The sequence below is a fragment of the Aphelocoma coerulescens genome (genome assembly GCF_041296385.1).
Source record: "Aphelocoma coerulescens isolate FSJ_1873_10779 chromosome Z unlocalized genomic scaffold, UR_Acoe_1.0 ChrZ, whole genome shotgun sequence".
Taxonomy (NCBI): Eukaryota; Metazoa; Chordata; class Aves; order Passeriformes; family Corvidae; genus Aphelocoma; species Aphelocoma coerulescens.
Window position 1 is genome coordinate 53869659 of NW_027184085.1, and position 23052 is coordinate 53892710.

Here is a 23052-nt window from a genome sequence, read left to right on the forward strand (position 1 = left end):
TCTCTAGAAAGCTTCTGTAAAACAAAATAGGAGACACATGCTTTGTGCTGAAAAGCAGAAATTCAGTGTCCCCTCCCGCTCTTTGTAATATTGTTGATGATGTGCGACTGAAGGAAGAACAGACCAACTGTTCTCTACTTTAAAAAGCAAACCAAACAAAACTTCTTGGCGTACACTGGGAACTTCATGTGACCAGAAATATCTTTGATGATTGTGGCAAAGGAAGGGAGAGAGAGGAAAAATGGAGGCAGGAGTGTAACCAGTTCCCAAGTATTGCAGAGTGCATAAACACCTCCTCTTCAGTAACTCTTCACTTTTTCTTCTCCTTCTTTTCCTTGATTACAAATGTTGAGGTTCAAACTAGAGACAACCAAAGAAAAATACAGAAGGCAGCAAAAATAAATCGTGATTTTTCATTAAGACTCTTTCTTCCATTTCATCAATAAAAGGCGAGTTGTTCAAATCAACTGCACCTTTCATAAGAGAGTAAAACAAATGTCCAGCTCTCCATTTGTATCTTCTTCTCTCTCTTCGGAGATTAGAATCTATGTCTTTAATATGGCCTTTTCATAAATTTTTTTCACAAAGACTCTCCTTGAGAAGTTCTGTTTTAAGTGGTCTCTTGGGTTGGATGACCTTTTAGGTTCAAGATGATGCAAATAAAGGTGGGACCCATCATGTTTACCTCATCAGTTACTCCTAAGAAGCGTCACAGTTATTGGGGAGGTTAGGAAACAGTTGTCTTACAACCACTAGTTTCTTTTGTCTAACATTTAGACCCCACTTTTTGCAGCACAAGGTATCCAAAAAGGTGGTGTGCAGCTCACAGGGCAGAACGAGTAACTTCATTCCTTCTAGTCTAGGCTGGTTATTCATTCTTTTGTTTATATTTATCTCACTGCTTGGGTATAATTATTGAATTCCACCATATGCATGAATATTTAATAGGTTGCCTAGGCTTTTATTTAGGAATATGCAGCATATCAGTAATCATATGCACAACCACTAGGGCAACAGTTTCAGCTTCAAAACACCACATGGATTGGATTTCTAAAGAGCCTTTCCAATGAAACATGAAAACATGTGAAAACTTAACTTTTTTTACTTTTTTTTTTACAAATATTAATTCAGAACACATTACTGAAAAGACTTTAAACCGGGGATATGTATGTCCAGCAACGCAGGGAAGATTTGCATTTTGTGGTTTCTTGGACTGAGGACCCAGTTTTCATCTGAGCATTTTTTCCATGAGGTTTTCAGGATTGTTCCTGTTGAGAATGCAAAACAAAACCTGATGTTCATAAAATGGCTATCTTTCTAGTTAGAAAGAAACTTCTGTGTTTAATGTATTACTAGGAGTTCTTTTCTTAGTCACACAGGAAGAGCTTTAATTCCGGTGGTGTGTCCAATGGTCTAGTCAAAGGAAAGTAAATATTTCTGCTGCCATGCTGTCTCCTTCCTCCCTTGCTTTTGACAGGAGCTTCTACTCCCCAGAAGCTGAATCACCCTTTCTCAATATTTCTTTGTGTGAGGTATTTCTTTAGCTGCCCTGGAGGAGTTACTGGCTTAATGAAACTGTACTCTTCAGTGAGTGCCTACCATGGATCTGGAGGAGAGCCACCAACAGTACAGAGATTCTGACAGAAAGGGAGGGAAAAGAAAGCAAGAAAGGTAGTGTGACGAAGAGTGTTGATAATGTCTCCAAGCACAGTAAGATTTCAGGCTAAATTTTCCTGTTGAATCTGAAGGTTTGAATTAGTTTATGGAACTGCAGATTCTCAAGCTCTTAGAACTTAGCTTCTTGCTGTCTCACAAAGCAGTGCTATTTTATGCTTTCATTCATTGATTCTACATCTTAAAACTGGGTGGGAGTCTGCTTTGATTCCTCTCTTCTCCTTTGCTTTTAATTTCTAAACCAAAAAAACACTCTTCAGTTCTAACTTAGCTGTCACTAAAAGAGGGCTCTCTGTAAGACCTGCAGCCATTGAAAACTGACAAATTGAAAAACGGGCATTTCTTCAAAGTGCCAAATGGTTGCTAGTGTAGTATTTTGTGTCATATAACCCTGCAGATCTTGATATACCAAAACAAGGAAGCAAATAAAAATTTTACACCTGCAAGGAAGTTGGGATGTATGTGCTTAATGAAGCCTTAATTAAATGCTTTCAAAACCTTCACAGTTTGGAAAGACTTAGGAGTTAGACTCACCTGCTGTAGAGACAGAAAACTTTTACTGGAGAGACCTTTCTCTGTGTACAACATCTGTCAACATGTTATTCACCCCTTTTACTGAACAGCTCTTTAATCATGATCCCATTTCTGTAACCCTTTGGGGGGATGAGATACTTTTGTATACTTTATTATTTGTAATTTAGTCTTCCTTTGTTACAGCCTCTTTTGAGTGGCTTTCCATCTGTGACAATACGCAAAGGTTCTATTGTGAATACACAGTGTCAAAATGCCTGGCTGTCATGTAAGGAGGAGGGATCTAAACCAAGAGCAAGGATGCAAAATGCCTGTAACTAAGTAATGCTGAATTGATGCCTAATTAACACTGGCAAAAATATTTCGTGTTGCCATTCTGTGTATTTTTTTCTATTTCTTATAAATCTTGTGAGTCTTTATGGGTAAGAGTTTCAGGGTAACATCATGATGGTTAAATACAAAAGAAATGTAAATGTGTTTTTCTAGTGAGGGTGTTGTAACATCATGAGAGGTGAGTACAAGAGAAATGTAAATCAGTTTTCCAGTGGTTTTCTGCTGAGAGTACTGGAAGACAAGTGGATGAGAAAGGTGGAAATAAAAAACAGATACTATAGGCATGGCTACAGCAGAAGTTTAGTAGGTTGATTACCTTTAAAAAATTTTTTTAAGACTGAAAACAATAATGTAAGAAACAGGACTGAAGAAAATGGCTTTTACAAATATTTTGTGTGCAAAATGAACGCATCTGGAAGCATGCAGACATGCTATTCCAGATATTTACATTTAAATCTGCTTTCTCATAAATTCGTCCCTTGAAGTGCAGTACTTCCTGCTCTTGCTTCTGAAAATTAGGGTACAGGTTCTCCTGCTTGTTGCTATAGGAAGCAAAGCAAGGCTGAGGGAAAAACTTAATTGGATGCCTCAAGATTTTTCAAAATGGAGCACACAGTAGGAATAAATCCTTTGGTTTGAAAATTTAAAAGTGTGTTGTCAGTGTATTCTTCATATCAGGAGAGGCTTTGGGTTGGTTGGGTTTTTTTATTTTATTTTGTAGGAATGACTGGCAGAGATGGAGGTACCTGCATGATCCTACAGTACCTTTGCTGTTTTTTTAAGTGACTTCTGACACAAAGTCATTTGTTGGAAGCCTGTACAACCTCCTTTATGAAGATGGGGCATTTCTGGCAGTGAATTTAAAGGCAGGTTTAGTCCATCAGAAAAACTCTTAAACAAACTGTAGAGTCAGACAGTGAGCTCTCCATAAAAAAAAAAAATAAATAAAAAATAAAAAAATTAAAATAGCAAAAGTTTTAGCATCTATCCACAAGGACTTTGCCTGCAAAATTATAAAAAAGGGGGTTTTCTTAGTCAATTTGGTACAGGTTTTTTCACGTAAATAACTAGCACATGAAGCTGCAGGTGGGTTTTCCCCATATCTGTAGTTTAGACAAGCCAGTTGAAGTGGGTAAGAGTATCTCCACTAGTATCAATGTGATCTGGATCAAGTCCTTGGAACTGAGTGACTCTTCACCTTGTGTGTCAACTATATATATCTTCTGTTACAAAAGTAAAAAGTGTAAGTAACATGATAGCTAATATGGGTAACAATGTTTCTATGGTATTTTTTTTTTCTATGTATCACATAACTTGCATAACTTGTTCTCCTTGAATTTTAAACGGAACTGTCGCAGCAAAGAAAACCCAAAAACTGAAAAAAAAACCAAATAACAAAAAAGTTTTCTCTGCATTTCTGCACCATTTCTGAGGAATTTCTTTAACAATTGAAGTTGTATGGTGAAGGTGAAAACCCAGATTCAATTTTGACGTATGCAGACCAGAAAAGCAGAGATATAATTTTGCATCTGTACATAGTATTGAAAAGATTCATCCTTTCCATCTAGATGTCATCTGAGGCTTTAGAAAATAAATTTCTATGCTAAACCAGACTCTTTCCTATTAAGTACAGAACTGTGTCTGAAATAAATTTGTTGGAATGTTAGAAAGTGATGTACAACTTACTCTTTTTTCCTTATCTTCGAAGTGATATATCCCGGTCATCTCCAAATGTCATGAAAATAAAGCCTCCAGAACATATGTGCAATTTGAGGAGAAAAAAATCAACCACTTGGAGGGCTTGAGAGATGCAGAAACCATACTCTGATTACAAATAGACATGACACAGAAATAATCTTCAGCTTTCTGTGTCAATCGGACTTAGGCTCTCCACAGAGCCTGTCTCCATGTGTCCTTTGTCCACAAGGTAAACATTTCAGGCAGTCATTCTAATGAAAAAGGTTAAAAAAAAAAAGTGTAAATACAGTACCTGCTAGGTTTAGCCTTTCACTAAATTACTGTAAAACCTTTTTTAAGGTAATTACTGTAAAACCTGCTTTTAAGCCTGGGCTTTGTCCTAAGCCTCTAGACAGGATGAAAAGCAGTCTCCCTTACCTTCACTGGGATTGTACATGGTATGAAAACATCCTTTTTCAGTGGTGCAGTCCTGGGAGAAGTGGTGGTTTACAAAATCTGCCCTGGATATGCTGTCTTTAACTGCTTAAAATGTTAATCAGCCAGTTGTCACTGATTTTTAAACAGTTTAGGCTCAAACCATTTTAATAAGGGCCTTTGATAAGCCGTTGACTGGTCTTGCAGATTTGAGAATCTATTTTAGGATTGGGTCTGGCATCATAGCAGGCACTTATTGGAATAGTTGTCCCTTGAAATCCTTAATGAAAAGTTTTCTATTGCAACATTCTTTGGTTACCTCTGTGGATCACATAGTGTCATCTTACTTTCACTGCCTTTTCAGAAACACATAGCCAGGATGTTTTCATAGACATATTGTTCCTGAACTTGTGCCATCTCACAAATTAAAAGCAGACATCTTAGCGTTCTGTGAGCTTTTAAGTAACTTTTGTCTTAGAGAAGAAAATATTTAAATTCTTGAAACAGTGCATCAAGGACAAAACAAGATAGCAGTATACAGCAAAGTGTTAATTTTGAAGGGAGGAGAGAGGTTAAGAGACTTAAAATTTGTTTTAATTACTTACTTTGCTCCCGGTGGGTCTCCAGGGCTCTGAAGCTTCACATTTAACTACTTTAGTAATTCCTAGAAAGTAATTACTACAGTTAACTTGCAAGTTTTAATCTTAGTGCCTGTGAGGTTGTGCATAAGTATCATAATTTCTCTTGTCATAAAATTGCACCTGAAGTCTCGTCAAAGTTGATCCATTTAACTGGACTTGAGCATAGCACTCTCATTGCGACAGAATCAGGCATCCCCTGTGTCTCTACATTTGGATTTTGATGGATTGTACACAGTGTATTTGTCACAATGTCAAACAAATTTGACTCTTATCTCTCAGAATCAGTTTCACATTGAAATGAGGTGTAGGAATATTTCCTTTTTTTTTTTTTAATCCTTGTCTTGCCTTATGCTGTGAAATTAACCCAAGCCAGGGAATACTGCAAAGTGCTTTCACTGTAAGAAAGAGTACTGTTCCTTTCAACATTTTAAACAAAATTATCTACTTCTCTCCCAATATGATATTATTGTGTATAAAATGCAATTTGCAGCAATTGCAAATGTTCAGAGGTGGTGACCTGTTACTTGCCTTGGTTTTTGCTGAGAAGGGGAAGAAAACTTACAAGTAAAGGTGCACAAAACTCATCAGTCATAACCACATCTAAATAAGTCATTTGTTTGCAGACTTTGGCCTAAGCAAAGCCTTTCAAGGACTGTGTACCTGAAAAGCAATATAGAGGTTTCTTCACTTGTCTACCACCCTCATAAGAGCATAAACATCGTAGTGAGAAGGGATGAGATTGTTTTTCTGCTGCCTCTTCGGTTGTCCCGTCCAGCACGGTTGTCCCATCCCGTGCTCTCTGTGGAAAATTGTCTGGCAGGTTCCTCAGATCATTTCACAATTACTTCAGGGAGGAGCCCTCTCTGTCCTCTGCAGTTGTGCTCCTTGGTCCCACATTCTCTGTTTCTTCAGACCCATGGGGGTCCAGAAGCACTTCAGATTCTAGTACCACTCAAGAAAAGACCATGGACACCAAGAAGCGTATGGTGGAAAAAACACTGTGATGAAAAGGGTCCAAAAGCACACTCATCTTGGAGAAGAATCACAGCATGTAGGCTGCAGATATTCCATTATGAACTGATTATATTTGCCAAGGACTCAGCAGCCAGAATGGAGCAGCTGGGTTGACTGTCTTATAAGCACCCATGTTTTCTTCTATCAGCCTAAAATCTGCTGCAGGTAGCCCAAATTTCTCAACCTGAAACAATGCTGACTGCATAGTGGAGTGTGATCTGGTCCCTAGGGAATGAGAAAGCAGCAGCACAGATCAATTTTGTGAAACAGGAAATTGTTTTTTACTGGATTTGTTGGTGATTTGATGAAAACAGAATCAGGACTCTGCGTAGAAATGGGAACCACTTCAGGCCAAAACCCTAGGGTTTCGTTTGTAACCATGCAAAACAAAGCCAGAACAACAACTCAATACTTCCAATGCAGATGTTTTAGTAGAACTGACACCTGAAGGTGGTTTGAGAAGTTGAATTTTTTCTCCCTAGTCTGAAATGTATTGAATAGGAGAATTTCTAGTCAATAAGAATAGGAAGAATGAATGGACCTTGGGGCTGGTGGGGAGTTGGGAAACACTGATGATACAGAAGTGAGTAAAACATAGTTAATGGAAAGCAGTGTGTGGTCTAATTATAGTCACGTCATTTAGATATAATTTGGACCTGGCAGATTTGAAACAAAACCCTACAAAATTAGGCACTAAATTGCAGGTTTTAAGCAATGTAAAGCCTAGAGAAACAGCAAAAATCTCCCATCTGTGTGGGTATGGTCAGATGCACTGATTTTACACAGACCTGCACTTATTTTAACAACCTGAGATCTTTCTCCTGGCCATTAAGAAAATATGCTGGGGTTTTTTTTTCCCTGACATCAAAAAAAACATTCTGAAGATAGCAAAAAAAAAGGACGAACTTTTGCCCCAAAAAAGTTCAAAGGAAGGGTGTTCCCTTGTACAGGCTAGTAAGTATCCATGCAAAGTTGCCATCTCCTTGTGGCACGTGGTTTGTTTCTCAAACAAAAATTCCAGAAGATAAAGTACAAGAACTTTTCTGCGTTGGGGCTACTAATACAGCATGTCATTTTTTTACAGATTATTGCCATTAACTCCAGCCTGTTTGTTGGTTAAAACTTCACAGATTAATTGAGAGTACAGCATTCCTCTGACTATTGTCAAGCTCCGCGTCAGCTCTGGTTTTTGGTGTTATGGCAGAAAAGTGCTTGCTAAATTCTCACTGTGTTCTGCTAGTGAAACTCATATCTGGAAATACACATAGGTGGTATTGAAAACTGTATAGAGGCAGTATTCTGGTGGAACACAGAAGCACCTACAGGATGAGCTGGGAATACTCAAAGTCACATGAATTTAAAAACATATATTCTGAGTTTTATGACTGTATAAAAATATCTGGAGCTCTGGAAGAAAATGTTAGCCTGCTATTGTGTTTTCTCTTTCTAGTCCACATTTCGCACATCGCCCACCTGCTGACTTCAGAACACACCATGAAGCCTGTGCAGGCATGGGAATGTCAGCCTGTTAAAGCCTGCTGCAATAACTTTAGTGTCATAGGAGTGCATCTTATATCAGCAACACTGTGTGTGCCCACTCTGGGGAGTCCAGTCAAGGATGGAGGTGCACTAGCAACTTTAAATGCAGCAGATAAATAGTCTGTATCTTCTGCATCTCTTACCCCTGTGTGACACAGTGGTGCCTTGAGTCTCAAGACAGATGGCATGGAAGAGGGGTTTTCTTGCAGGAATATGAAATACTGTAAAAGTCAGTCAAGTAACTCAGTTCACAGGAATAAGTTTTTCTACATACAAGGAGGAAAGTGGGAAGTTGAGTACCCTTGTTCTGAGGAGTCAAGGTGTCAGCACAGGATGTAAGTAGTGCTTACCAAGCCTCATGGTCATATACCAGAAGAGCTACACGTTGTTCAGCTGGTGTTTCTTTTGGACTTGCATTAATTTCTGTCTCACAGAGATATTAGTATGTATGCCTAAGCATACTCTGATCCTTTAGGCCTATTTCTGTTGTCAGCTTGCTGAAGAATATCACATGAAATGCAAATGTTTCCCTCATTTTAGAGCCTAAGCCTTTGCCTCAACTTTGTATCAAAATATGCTGTCACTTGCAAATCCCATCATTTGAGGGTTTTATGCCATTTTGAATTGTAGAGGAGTAAAACACATGTATAAATTTTGCTCTTTTTTATTTCTGAATGGAAATTCAAAATGCCTTATGAATTGCAATACCTTTTTTAAAACATGACACTTCTGTAAACACCCATATTCTTCCTGGATGGCCAAAAACATTTAAAAACTTGTCCCAATGGTAGCTAGCACAGAGGTTCTGGCTAGGTCATGGCACAGGTCATGTCAGGGGCTCTGGTTAGGTCATGACACAAAGGCAAGGACACTTAGTTTTCTTTAGTGACTTGACTTCATCAGTGAGAGTAGCCAAGCTGTGTCCATGTATGGCTTTTTAAGTGGACCAGTACCTCACCTTGTGCTCACAGTCCGAACCCCTGAGAACAGAAGTAATGTGATCACAAAATTTGGACTGAGAGAGATCATACTTGCCTCAGACACTAAGGGACCCTCTGGCAGTATCTCTTTAGTGTAACAGTAGCTGAGTGTTCCCTTCATGCCTACCTTTTTCACTACTTAGCAGTGATACTCCATTGCAGTACTGATAGAATCGCAGAGCTGTTTAGGTTGGAAAAGGCAGCCGAGATCATTGGTTCTGACCATTAACCTAACACTGCCAAGTCCACCACTAAACCGTGTTCCTAAGTACCATACCTACACATCTATTAATACCTCCGGGTTTGAGGACTCCACCACTTTTCTGGACAGTCTCTTCAAAAGTTTGACAACCCTTTTGGTGAAAAAAATTTTCCTAATATCCAACCTAAACTTCCTCTGGCACAATTTGAGGCCATTTCCTGTCTGCCTGTAGCTTGCTACTTAGAAGAGGTTGACCCCCAGCTGGCAACAACCTCCTTTCAGGGAGTTGTAGAGACTGATAATGTTTTCCCCAGAGCCTCCTTTTCTCCAGGCTAGACATCCCCAGCTCCCTCAGCTATTTGTGCTCTAGACCCTTTTCCATCTTTACTACCCTTCTCTGGGCATGCTTCACCCTAGTGTCTTTCTTGTACTGAAGGGCCCAAAACTCACCCATAACAATGGCTGTCCCAGCCTAAGTGCCAGAGGAGTTTGGCCTAGAAGCAGTAACAAGCTATACTGTGGCCCCAAGAGCACAGTTTGTATGGCCTTCAGTTCCAGCTAAATGAGGTCTCTTGCTTTGCCAGCCTCCAGGATTCTGCTGTCTTCACTCTCCTGATAATGCTTCACCATCAACAGTACTTCATCAGCAGCTGCCTGGGCACTTTCCCCTCTGTCACAAACAAGAGGGCACCTTGTACCCTGAGAGCCTGTGAGAAGACCCTTTCTGCCTTCTTGTTCCCCTGCTTGTTTTTACCTACCTATCCCTCCCGATGGAGGTGATGGATTACAGCTGTTACTTGTCTGTTTTTACCCTCAAGGCTGTAGCACAGGCAAGTATTAAAGGTAGTGAGTTCAAGGTCTATGAATGTGATGTTTCACAAAGCTGTCTGTAACATCTTAAATTTCACTCCCAGTGATGTTAGAGATTGATTTTTTCTCATTATTTTAAGGTAATTTTTGGGAGGCCTTCTACATTGAAATAGAAAGTGCAATGCCTCATGCATTCCTACATCAGAGAGGTAGTTTATAATCTGTCACTTGAACCCCTCACTGGTTCACAGTCTGCAAAAGTACCAGAAACTAGCCAAGAATTTGGTTCCGTCTGAGGAAGAACTGAGATGTTTTTAGGCAGCATTAATTATGTTGTGAAGCTAACTATTTGGAATCAAGTGCTGTTTAGAAATAGATTTTCTAGCTAAAACTCTGTGGTTTGATAATTTTAAGTCTTGGGTCCATTGAGCAGTGATTTAGTCATTATTGCTGTTTACCTTTTTTTTCCTTTTTGCTTCAGATTGCAGTTAGCAGTGTTCCCTCCTTCTTATTCTCCATCTCTGCCAATGTGTATGGTCTTGTTTATGGCAAAAGAGCTTAGAAAAAGAGCATGTATTTAAAAGAGAAGGTAGGACCAGAAGTGTAGCAGACCTTTTTTCTCACAAAACATGCCAAGAGTCCTGCTGCCCTTTAGAAAGAGAACAAGTCATTCTGCCTTTTCAAGGTGGAAAAATTACATTTGGAGAAGTGGGACAGAGAGCTCAGTTTCACTTAGATGTGCAGAGAGGTTGAGAACCTGACAGTTCTTGAGACAACATCATGCTGGTGTTTCCCTACTTACAGGTGCTACTTTAGCACTTTTTGTCAATACTGATTGACAAAATTGCAAGGAGGGGCCTTAGAAACACAACTTGCTACCCTGGGATTCCTTCTCTATGGGAGAATTCCAGCATTGCAGAAAATTAGGTCTTTGCAGAGTGGCTGTCTAGTGGGGGATGAATAGTATGGTTCAGAAATGTTTTAAATGGCAGTTCTTCACAGAATGAAGCTTCACTAGACTGAGGTCTGAGGCTGTGTATTTAGTTAAGATACTGCAAGATAATCTTTTTTATTTTTCATCTTTTTTTAGCCTTTGTAGGAGAAATGTTCATTTTGTTGGCAGCCACAGGACTATTTAAAAATCCTTCCTTCAGATCTGAAGTGACCCTCTTCCTGCAGTAGACATTGCTTTAGCAAGAGTCATATGTTCTTAAGAACACATTTTGTACCTCGCAAAGGAGTGAGAGGCAGGGGACAATTGGGGAAAATGAAGTGAGAAGCAGTCACTTTTCCAAGTGCTTCTTGAGCAAGCAGCAGTTAACAGTGAGCATAGTGATTTAGTTGTTATCTCAGTGCTCTTGCTTTCCATAAACAAGACTTTATTTTGATATACGTATTTGGATAATATTAAAAGAATTCAGGGAATCCTGTCAGTTTCCATAAGAGTTTTGCTTGAGGAATGGAGAATGGGATTTATGGCATTTTTCACAGTAAATCATGAGTATCAGTAGTGATTCCAGGAATTAAGCAGAAACTATAACATCAAGATTACAACAGTTTACTGAACTCTGTGCAGGGATAGTTGGGGTAGTTTCACAATATGTAAAAAAATAATTGGCAAAACCACCACTTTTTATTGCCTGATTACTGGCCTGAGCTATTGCATGTGCTTCAGCTGTCTTAAGTTAACTAAAAACTCTGTTTCCTACCCTGGGCTGCTAAGTAAATAAACATGGAAATAGTGACATATGTTCTCCATTTGCACAGTCATGTGCTGTATCTTCAGTGCTCAGAAATGTTACTTAATAGGAGTATAATCACTGTTGTTGAAAAGTATACTTAATGATGAAAATAAGGGATGTGGAAAAGAGGCCAAGTTTGGCACCTAATGCAGTAGTGACGGTTTATTGAGGTTCTGGCAGACATAGCTTCTCTTTCCTGTTTATAATAACTTTTACTTGCTGCATTCCCCAACTGTATTTGAGCACTGGAGCTACTCTGATCTGGAGAGAAAGGAGGCAGAAATAGGTATCTGGCTTTTTGGTTTGTTTTTTTTTAACTCCAGGGTCATATGCACAGAAGCTGTTGGGAGTGGGTGTTGGAGGCAACAGCAGAAAAGGAGTATTTCTCATTAGACTATTAAGTCCCAAGAATCACTGAACACAAAACTGTTCAAGTTGCTGAGTTGCTGAACATAGTGGAAAAGGGTTTTGAACCACCAAGCACATTCTTCACTGCAGTAACCTATCAGTGCTGTGAAGCTTGGGGTACGTGCTTTGTCAGCTTCTAAACCCTCTCCCTTATTTTGTTATACTGAGCAATCCCAGGAGAAGGTGATGTGTTGAGTTAGCTGTAACATGAGACTCTTGCTCCCTGCTTCTGGAAGAGAGTGTAGCTGTGCTGAGCAAGTGCTGGCTGGATTGTGGTAATTGCAGCATGTCCAAGGGGTCGCAGGCAGTGGAGATTCTCACTTCTGTCCAGATTCCTCTGGGTGTAGCACATTAGGAGTTGTTAAAGAATGAGTTTTTTCATCCCAGCTCAGACTTCTCTCTTGCCAAGTAGTCCATCTTTCAAGCTGTGGATAAAGGAATTCTATTTCTTGTTTCCCAGTGTGTGCCTCTAGCTCACAGAGCAGTTAGCTGAGTGGCATAGACTGCAGCCCAGTGGAGCTTTTCCACTCTTCCGTATCTAACAGCCATCACTTGGGATCTGGCCTAGGGATAATTTTAGCCCTTTAGGCACCAGTTGCTGATTATTAGTCCTTCTTGTTAGGGAAGTAGGTGGTAGATTGTGCAAATACATCCTTTTCTTGTCCTTCCCTTTTCCTTCTTGACCCAGAACCCTTTCTGAAAGGGTAAAAGGACAAGAAGAGTTGTTTGATGCATCGTAAAACGGTTAGACCAGGCCTAGGGAGCCCTGGGCTTCCAGTGCCTTCAGACAAGACGGCTTCCAGTGCCTTCAGACAAGACAGATACTAGATCTCTCAAACAGGTATTTGCTCAACTATGTATAGCACAAACAAAACATGTAGATTATCTTTAATGAAATTTTTTTTACATCACTCTGTCTGTTTTTTGGGGGGGGGTTAAATTTGCTTTTCTAAAAACGATTGTGTAACTTCACAGCAATAATGGCAAAATGGCAAACAAGTGCATCTAGGACAGGATGGCAATGCTCTTTTCCAGTGTTTATGTATTTAAATAGCAGGAAGCCATCCAGGGCACTTAGAACAGTACTATTTAGAGTAGCATATGCTATCACATCAGCAATGATCAAGGTTTGCTGAGGAATGTGTGTCTGTGATTATGATAAAGACTATGTCCAAAGAAGCCTATTGTATAGCAGTGCTGCTCTGAGCAAAGCATTTTCAGAATTTATTGGATTTCCCCTTTTGTATAAGGGTCTCACTGTGCATGAAGTTTTAGACATAAAACCTTCACTTGCCTGCAAATAAATTCATAAATAAGTCTTATTTGCATAGCAAACTTAACAATATTAACTGAGTTAACTTCCCAGAAAAAGCCCTTTTGTAGTTTTGGAATTAATTTTAGCACTATAGCTTCTAGAAATACGTGGGGACATGAGGATGTACATCAGTATTCAAGGCCTAAAAATCACTAGTGCTGGTGTGAACTGATATCTGTAGCTGATAGGCATATGTATGTTTGGGTATCTCCTCCAAATGTATGACCATGGCTGGATTTTATGTCCATGCAAACAGCAAACCTGTAACTGTCTACAATGCACCAAGACTTAAACCCAAAGAGCTTCATTTCAATACATGAGTGCCTTTTCTGTATATAGGTACTGCACTTTTCTGTATATAGGACTATAGGTTGTCAGGATCTATCTTGTGAATTTGTTGTTTGAATGAAGCATGGGTAGGCTTCCTCTAAAGTTACAATACAGTGCACAGAATCTGGATTTTTATTCTTAAGTAAGCCGCATGCTTTGAAACAAAAAGAAAAGTTACCTTCTGTAAAAGTATATGTAGTAATCTTTATCAGTAGCCTTTATTTTTATGATTGTAAAGCATTTATAATACATCTCACAGCTCTGTGTCCCTGCAGTGCAAGTGTGGTTCAGGTATGAATCTGTTTAAGGCACTCACCAAGCTTTAAACATATAATACTTGGCCTGCTTTTTAACAAAAGTTTTAAAAGTGGGCATAAATGGATTTTCTATATATTCTCAATACTGCTGCTATGACCAAGGAGGGTATTTTGCATTCAGAGTCATTGCTTTGCAGTAATCCTGTGTAAATGTGCTGGCCCCAAGCTACCCAGAGATGCTCAGAACAGGCAGCCCTCCCTGTGGAGAAGTTTCTTGTTGGCATCCTAACTTTTAAAAGCTGTGGTGTCTCTTGGGCTTATATTCTTCAAGCAGGCAGATTGTTCTCCACACCGCGGATGCTTGCAGTACTAGGATGGGATGCTCACCCAAGGACTGGATCTCCTTCTAGGCAACATCTTCTGCCTCATGGGAGGGGATCCAAGATTCTCATTTTCATCAAGAAAAGGTTTTTCTTCTGAAAGTTTGTTATGACTGTTTGAAGTTCTTAAAAATCTAGAGCTAAATATCTCTAAGTGTCATGGCAAATGCTGCAGCCTACTTGGGAGTGGAATATTGCAATTTCACTATCTGTAACCTCAACTGTAAGGTCTGAATGAACCATCCTCTATGTATCATGTAGAGACACAGCTAAACTTCTGAATTGCTTCAGCCTGCTGCCCTTGCTTTAGAGGAAATTTGTAGAACTACTAAGGAGATGGAGAAAAATACATCAAACAGGAACAGACATCTAGCTTGTTAAATTGCTAATCGTGTTGCTTTGAGAAGGATGCTTAAAAAATACTGACAAAGAGCAGATGGATGAGCAGGCTCAATGCTGTGTGAAGTTAATGCAGAGCACATGCTGGGGATCATAGGAGATGTTAAAGAGCTGGAGAACATGCTATGACTTAGAAATCTTTCCCTGATTCCTATATGTAAAGGCAAGCTCAGGGTTTTCCTTTGCAGTCTTTGTACAAGTCATGCATGTCAAATGTTTAACTAAAGCCACTTTCTTGCCTATTTTTTTAACCCTAGCATACTCCTGCCTCGTTTTCTTTTTTTTTTTTTCTTTTGTAGCATCATACATGTTGCAAACTGCAGAAAGGTAGATTAGTGTATCTGCTAGAAGTTTAGATTTGCTTTTCTTTATCTTTCTAAAGGCATTTCATAATCACAATGTGGCCAACCTGACAAATCTATCATATAGAGGATCTTAAGAAAAACCATCTTCCAAGATAATTAAATGTGACAACAAAAGCTGTAATTTCTGGACGTAATCTCTACAACAGAGAGCCTGTTGTGTGGAAAGTCTTTGAGAAACAAGCTTAAAGATCTTTGTGTGCAGGTCCAGTGAAGTATATTTTAGAGGTTGTGGTGGTCTGTAATCCTACTGGCCCAAGCTGAGAATGGCCCATAAAATGGTCACAGCAAAAGCCAAGAGATGAAATGTGAAATGCACTGTGAAATGCATGGAGATTGCAGAGGACTGGGGAGTTCCATGAAGCTGTGGCATCCCAGGTTATTCACATTCTTCTATTGCAGAGGTCACTCACACATTAAGAGTGCGGCAGCAGCCGCAGAAAGGCTTTGGAGGCAGGAGGGAGGTTTGAGCAACACTGTATGCTAGTACTGCAGGACATCCCAAATTCATCTTCTGCTGCAGCAGTAAGTAGGAAAGTGTCAGGAAGTCTTTGACTGCTTGGTGTGGAATGGGGATCTCCGTTTCCTCTGTGACACAGTGGCTTCTACTTGTAAAGTGTATTTTATTTGGCAGGCTATTGATAAAGGAAATTCATAATAGCCTCTTGTTCCTCCTGCTACTTCTAAGAGAGGATGTGCTTGGCCCTTAGACAAATTTGATTGTGTAGTACCCTGTCAGGTTGAGAGATGCAGATATGAACATAGAAAGATGTAACACATGATACTGTACTGTAACTTCTCTGTATATCCTTCATTATTAAGGTTTTAATTCCCATTTCGTAAAATAACTAAGTTTTATTGTCAGGTCTATTCGTGGTAGCAAATTTAAAACATGACTAATGGCAAAGACAGCTGCCAGAGCACTTTTTTCACAGGTATTCATGGTGTACTCTGATTCTGCAACATCTGCGTTGAGTACCTATCCATGCAATCAGTGTCATAAAAATAATTACAATATCATAAACACAACTTGATTAAATGAAAAACTAGGCTTTCTTTCCTCATTGAAGATGTTTGGAGACTGAGTTATAAAGACTATTTGAGATTTGCATAAAGGTGTCATTTCATTTAGGCTTTACACTTCTGGGGAAAAAATGAGAATTGCAGACTACAGTCATTAGAGTAGCTGTGTATGAATAGAGCTCAGGTTGATGCAGGAGAGAGCAGGATATTGCCTAGCTGATTCCTGCCATATCCTGCAAAAGATAAACCCTTAATCGGATGCTTCATTAGCATAAAGTGTGGAAAAAATGCTCATACCAGGGATTACTTAGTAAAGGTAGTTAGTGAGAGAAATTATGCATTGAAGAAAATACAAAATCCCTCAAATTAATCTTTGAAATACATGGAGTTTGAGTCTCCTCTCTCTTAACACTGGGATAATTGAAGAATAATTCCATTTCAGTGACTTAGAGCGCTAGTGTAGTTGGGGAGGAAATTGAGTTTGCCTGCTCTCCCAGGATTTTGAAAGTTTTACATTTTTAAGGCAGAAATGTTTATCCTTAAAATTTTTACTTGTACATTTAGAGGAAAAAATGTGATCCTGTGTCACCGAGTAGAAGAATCCTTTGCCACATGATATCCACCTGTTTAAGTCCAGACTGGAGTCTTTATGCCATTGTGAGGGTTCAATGCTGGCTGGCTTAGCTTTGCTGCTGGCTTTTGTATTTGCAGTGTTAAAAAAGCCAAACTGGATAATATGTAGTAATTGTTTGGTGAGTCTTTGAAATAAGCCTTTGTTTATGTTGCCACTTTTACAACATCAAATTTTTCTTGTGTGAAGATTAAAATGTCAGTTATTTCATTACTGTAGGAAGGCAGAACAGAGTTCCTACTAAATTTGAAAGTCTGTTCATTAATTTTTAGTGGCCTTTTCTAACATTCTATTGTTTAGATTCAAACAACATCTTGACACATAGTTATGCTGTCAATATGGTTTGTTCTCCAAAATGTTTTTCTGTCTGTCCTGTGGGTCTTCGTTTCTAGCAAACCCCTGTCATATTTCTTTTCTAGTGATTTCTTTTCTGTGTGCAACTTAAGCGTAAGTAAGAAAGTGCATTCCACTGGTGACCCAAGATGTCATCCAGTCCAGTAATGTTCAAAACCAGAAGAGACATGCTGGATTTCCTTACAATTTTTTGGTTATTTATATACTCTAGGAGAACATATCTGAGGAGGAAAATGCAGGAGGCGTGCTGAAGTAAACATTCATTATCATTTCTGGTCAGAAAGTTATTGCACTGTCATCACTACAGACAATAGAATCTGCATGTGAGTTCTTGATGAATATCTACCATTTTATGAAAGCAGGTTGTTGATGACAACTTCTATGTGAGCCATCTTTGTGTGCTTGGGGAATTTGGGCCTTGTGCTTGTTTGAGTTAGCACATTAATCCCTGCTTCCAGATATCCTCTAACAAAGAGGTAATCCTCTGGTGTAACTCAGTGTTCACTATTCTGGTCTCAAGAGGAGCATTACATCAAACAAAAAACATTTCCTTGCTCCCCCCCTCACTACTGGGCAGAGAACAACATGGTTCACATATAGAAATCTCATTTTTTTTTGAGGAAATCATGTATGCAATGTGGACATGAGTGTCCTCTCTGTTTAAAGGCTGATACCGTTAAAATTGTTTTCCCATTTTTCAATTCTTGCCTCTTCTTGTCATTCTTGAAAGTGCTGGATTGGTGCTTATTTACACTGGGGTTTATTCACACACTGTTCTGAGGCTTTTTATACCGTGACATTGCTGGAAAGGGGAAGCAAACGTTAAAAAAAATTGTAATTGTTTTTACGGATTAGCACCAAAGAACATGATCTCTCTCTGTAGTCATTTCTTTGCTGGCATAGAGTTGCTAACTGCATGCTGGTGACAAGAATGAAATTTGGCACTGCTTTATCCATGGAAAAAATTCCTGACTGTATGATCAGTCATGGATTGAGCCACGTGTGCTCCTCAGATGTACTTTCCCCTTAAGGTCTGGCTTACCTTTGAATCCATCACTGGGTGTAGAGTTGTGCCATGATGTAGTGCTGGCTGGGATGGGCCTGCAGTCTGGCTATGTCGAATGTGGACAGTCTAGAGCAGATGGCCAGGGCTCTGCTCATCCACAGCTGATTTTGAATGGTTTTAATATGAGCTGAGGCCACGCTAACCTCTGTGACTGTGATGGAAGTGCACTATTCTTAAACCATCTCTTCCACATCTCAGGATAGACTGTGTGATCTCACACACTCAAAATATCTCTGTAAGCCAGTGCTTTCTGGCAAAGATTCTGATTGTAACTTGTGTGGAGTTTTGTAGTTTGAATATGCCTAGGGTATATGTGGGATCAATGAGCAGGGATTCAGACTTGAAAAAATTCCACATAGAAAAGCCAGGTTAGAATATAGCTCAACTTCATGTAAAGGCAGTGATAAGCTTTTGAAGCATACAAAAAGAATGAGGACATTTGGGAAAACATGTTTTTCTCAGTAGAGACATTAATAACCATTTTAACAGTGTTATTTACCTCCTGCTGCTTGACTGGAAAGAGCAAATTGTAAGTGTGATTTCAGAATTAATCATTTTCTTCAAAGCCAGACTTCAAAGCTTTAAGCAAATTGCTGGGTTTATTGTTTAAAATGCTCACATCATAGAATGGGTGATTATTTTTATCCCATATTTCTCAAAACAGAAAATTTCTGCTGGTTTTTTTATCTAAGGTGAGGTTGAAAGGAGGAGAGAAATTTGGTTTGGGGTTTGTTAGTTTATGGTGGAGGATTTTTTGGAATGAAACACCAACGTCATTTTATATGCCATGGAAAAGACAGAGACTAATTTACTTCAACTGACATATGGAGGGCTGCACTGTCATAGAGCAGGTCCCCTGTGATGCTTCATTTTCACTCTTTCCTGTATCCTCTTGGATGCACTTCATCACTTTGTGCTGGATACAGTTTTAAAAAAAATGCACAGAGACTTCCACAGAGTGCCATATGGAAGTATTTCAGAGATTTCAGAGTAATACCTCTGATACTCTGATCATCTAAAGCAGGAGACAATATTTCAGAGTCATATGATGTCAGGATGGGAGTTTCTGCACAAAGAAAGGAAAGAAACAGTAGAAGTCCAAGAGGACTGTCTTGGATGGGAAGAACAGGTGCATTATAGAAAAGAGACATTTTTTTCAAAATACTTTTCTGAAAATCCCAAAACAAAAATTAAAAATTCTCAGCTCTAAATCTGATTGGATTTTTCTGCCCTATTTCCTTCCTGAAATTATTTAATTTGTACTTTTATCCCTTACTGCAAAGGCTCATTGTCTCTTTAAAAGTGTGTTTAAAATAAAAATTTTTTGAATCCAAATTTGCACCCAAAATTGCCTCTTTCCTGGAAGCAGGTAGGTTGCTTTCTTCAAAAAAAACACCGCACACAGTTTTCTGAAAAGCAAACAAAAGTATTTTCTCTGGAAGCTATCCAAAAAAACCATCCTCCTTCTGGAAAGTACCACCTGTTCATATTGGCTGATTTTTTTTGAGGTATATTCCATAAAACTTGGCTTATGAAAGTCAATTCTATCATGACAGGTGAGGAAAAAAGAGAGTGGATTTTCTTTTGTCTTTGTATTCTGGTATTTTTTCTCCAGTTGCCTAGAAAGCAGTAAGTTTTCATTAGTAAGACGATAGACAGAGTGTCTTAGCATCTAATGGGCAGAATAGACAGAGCTGGTCTAACATCTACCAAAGAAGAGACTGATACTGCCAGAATGTCAGAACTCCAGGAGATACAGCTCCACAGGAGAGACCAGCTCCAGAAGCAGGGCACACCTAACTGTGTAAGGAGGAAATCACTTGAGCGTGTTTATGGCTGTACAGCTTCTTGCAAAGCTACATCAAATGCTGCAAATTGACTGTACTGAGGGGAGCATATGAGAGCCTGAGCTGCAGCCTGCAGGAGAAAATGTGGCCATTTGGTTGACAGTGAAGTTAATGGAGAGAGAGCTTTTTTGGTTGGGTTTCAGTGTTAATATTGCATAACCTTCTCAGAATATTTTCTGAATTTTCATTAGGAGTTACATTTTTCAGAACAAGTGTCTTTGAGTTCTGTTTCAAGTGGTAATCTTGTCAATCAAAACTTCAGTTTAGCAGCATCTGTTGATTAGTCCCTCCCCTAATTCATATATCTTGTGAAAGAAACACAAATAATTACGGAGATTTCCTGAAGAATAGAATTCAAGGCAACGAGCAATAAGACTCAGAGTTTTCAAGCCAATCTGAAGTTGTCTAGTGAGAGGTGCCTTTTCCCTGTGCATTTTCCCTGCCTTAGGAAACATCACCTGTATGTTTTTAAAGCTTGTGTGTGTAGGTGCACAGAATTAAAAATATGAAATGCAATATAAATGAGTGCAAAAGCTTCAAGAAGTAGATGCTTTAATTAATCCCTTCATTTTGGTGCCTCGCACATTTTAGCACATCTAGTAGATAGACCATATATATCATATGGGGGTTTTGCTGGCTTGTATTAGGTTTTTATGATGAATCTGTATGCGTTAAACATCTGTGTAATTTTGAATGTAGTTAAGTCTGAACTAATTTTTTACACTTCTGGATCAAGAATGTCTTCATAAGGTCTGCACAGGTTTTGTCAGTGAATATCTGGTGTGTCTTCTGGGACTGGGTTTCTTTTCAAGATGATTAATCATGGATTTAATGTCAGTCCCCAGACAGTCACTGTAGATAACTCCACTGAGTCTGGTAGGCATTACTTCAAACCTCTTAACAGCTCTGCAGTACTTTAAATGGAGAACGCTCCTGCCCTACGTGACACTGAATATATAGATGAATAATGTAAAAAGAGTAAAGCAACATACCTGAACAAATCTGCTAGGTGAAAGGTGAATGTCCTGAACTCATTTCTGTTTTCTTTTGCTGAAAGCTTGTCCACCAGGAACATACAAGCCTGAAGGTTCACCAGGCGGAATCAGCACTTGCATCTCATGTCCTGATGAGAATCATACTTCTCCACCAGGAAGTACCTCCCTTGAGGACTGTACATGCCAGGAGGGGTATCGTGCTGTAGGACAAACCTGTGAAGGTAAGTGTTTCCATCCAGGAACAGAATACACCTGGAATACACAACACAGTGCTGGGACAATTTTTTATGTGGCTTTGTGCTGTGAGGGTCATGTCAAATTGCATGCAAGATTTTCTCTGTTGTTCCAAACCAGAAAAAAAGCCAAGGTGCAAGCTGAGTTAGAAATTTAAAAGGTTTGTTTTCTTTCAGTGTCCTATTGCCCTCCAGCTAGTAACCACTTTGTTGTGGCTGTTTGATTATTTAGTTGTTCACTGCCCTGAACTGAAGCCCCCTGAAAATGGTCACTTTGTCCAGAATGTCTGCAACAATTACTTTAATGCTGCCTGTGGAATCCGATGCAAAGCAGGATTTGATCTTGTGGGAAGCAGCATCCGGCTTTGTCAACCAAATGGGCAGTGGTCTGGATCAGAGGCTACTTGCAGAGGTATGTGTTTGAAAAGTATTTTTTCTGTTGTTCGTTCAATACAGTGGTGTTCTCTACTCACTACAGTGTTGGGTGTGCAGATCTGATCCTGTTAGTCCTTGTGTGAAAGAAAGTTCCAAAGGCTGGCTGCCACCCCAATCACTCTGTTTCCCTCCTTTCTAAAATGGAAGGAGGACTTCTACAATGGAAAAAGCAGAGCAAGATTTACTAAGCAGACATTCTTTTGCAAGCGAATATACAGTCACCTTCCTTAAATCTCTCTTCACCTCCCTCTACCTAATTTCTGTGAATTTAGTATCTACATTGTGTAAATCCAGTGAACCTACCAAGTACTTAAATATGTAACAAGACCTTGTTATATGGCAGTTTTAGAACATCCACCAGACTCTCAGCTTAGAGGGGCGTTGGTGCTGGGAGACATTAGCCATGGAAGAATTCCATTTTGCTTTCTTACAATTTCTTCTTACCAAAAATAGGAAAGCTTGAGACCTGAGCAGGGTCTTCAGAAGAATTTTGAGTGGAATTTCAATGACAATATGCTAGAAGTTCACTATAGAAGAATGCCAGCCAGAAAAAAATAGGTGTGAAAGGGAGGAGATACAAGAAAGAGCATCCTGAAAAATGTTATTTCTAGATTTTCTGATAGGAACAAAGATTTGTTTTGCTATTATTTGTCTCTGCCTGGGGCTGGGTTTTTGATGGTTTAGAATGAAAACTGCAATTCCATGTCTGTATATCTGGTATGTCTTCTAAGGAGAGATTGAAAAAGAATAAACCAGGTAGAAGCCCTTATCTCCTCAACAGCCACAAGATGCAGTTCAGCATGTTTAACTTGATTTGAATGCCCCTGGCATTAATGTGCTGCCCTGGAAGCTAGTAAATTAAAAGCCATCAGCTCATTCTGTAACTCTTGCCCTGGCCTTGTGTTCAGGGAAGGCAGGATTGATCTTTGGAGGCATTAGCACTTCATGACAGTACAGCAAACACTGCAGCCCTGAAAGAAACAGCAACTTATGGTTCTGAAAGGAGGAATCTGAGCTAGAGATTGGTCTCTCAGGACATTCTTCCTATAGCAGTTTACTTCTGCCTAGATTTGCAGGACATTTCTTCAAATAGTTCTGGAAATCTTAGGTTTCCTTTTTAGCTTCCAGTGACAAGAGGCAGGAAGGAGAAGCTTTCAATGGAAAATAAATTGCTGGCCAGTAACATGAGGGTATCTTGAGTAGCAGAACTTGGAGCTGTGGGCTTTCCAGCAGTCAAAACATAGACTGTAGATGCACGCTGGTTCAGGAAGACTGGGATATTGGGAAAGAGCACCCACTGTCAAAGCTTCTGTCACACAAGAGCCCCTTGTGCAAAAAATCTGGGAAAAGCTGCAGTCAGCCACAAAGCAGTGATCCTTCATCTTCTCTTTCATGGAGAAGTGGAAGATTCTAGTACTTGAAAATCTTGCTGGAACATT

At 39.4% G+C, this 23052-nt stretch overlaps 1 protein-coding gene and 1 long non-coding RNA gene across 4 annotated transcripts in view; one reads left to right on the forward strand and one right to left on the reverse strand.

The window, feature by feature from the left end:
• The window catches only part of SVEP1 (sushi, von Willebrand factor type A, EGF and pentraxin domain containing 1), a 126228-nt gene that overhangs the window by 24923 nt on the left and 78253 nt on the right, over positions 1-23052 (forward strand). For all 3 annotated transcript variants that reach the window (XR_011147880.1, XM_069002437.1, XM_069002438.1), the window contains exons 4-5: positions 21008-21166; positions 21411-21590. Coding sequence is in view for 2 of the 3 variants with exons in the window: in XM_069002437.1 (XP_068858538.1) it covers positions 21008-21166; positions 21411-21590 (339 nt within the window). In the remaining variant the exon portion in view is untranslated. The remainder of the gene's footprint in view (positions 1-21007; positions 21167-21410; positions 21591-23052) is intronic.
• Positions 1180-9732, reverse strand: LOC138103801 (uncharacterized). The gene is made up of 4 exons (XR_011147864.1): positions 9477-9732; positions 5256-5314; positions 4225-4487; positions 1180-1268 (listed from the first exon to the last, which is right to left on the reverse strand). It is a non-coding gene; the product is annotated as an uncharacterized lncRNA (long non-coding RNA).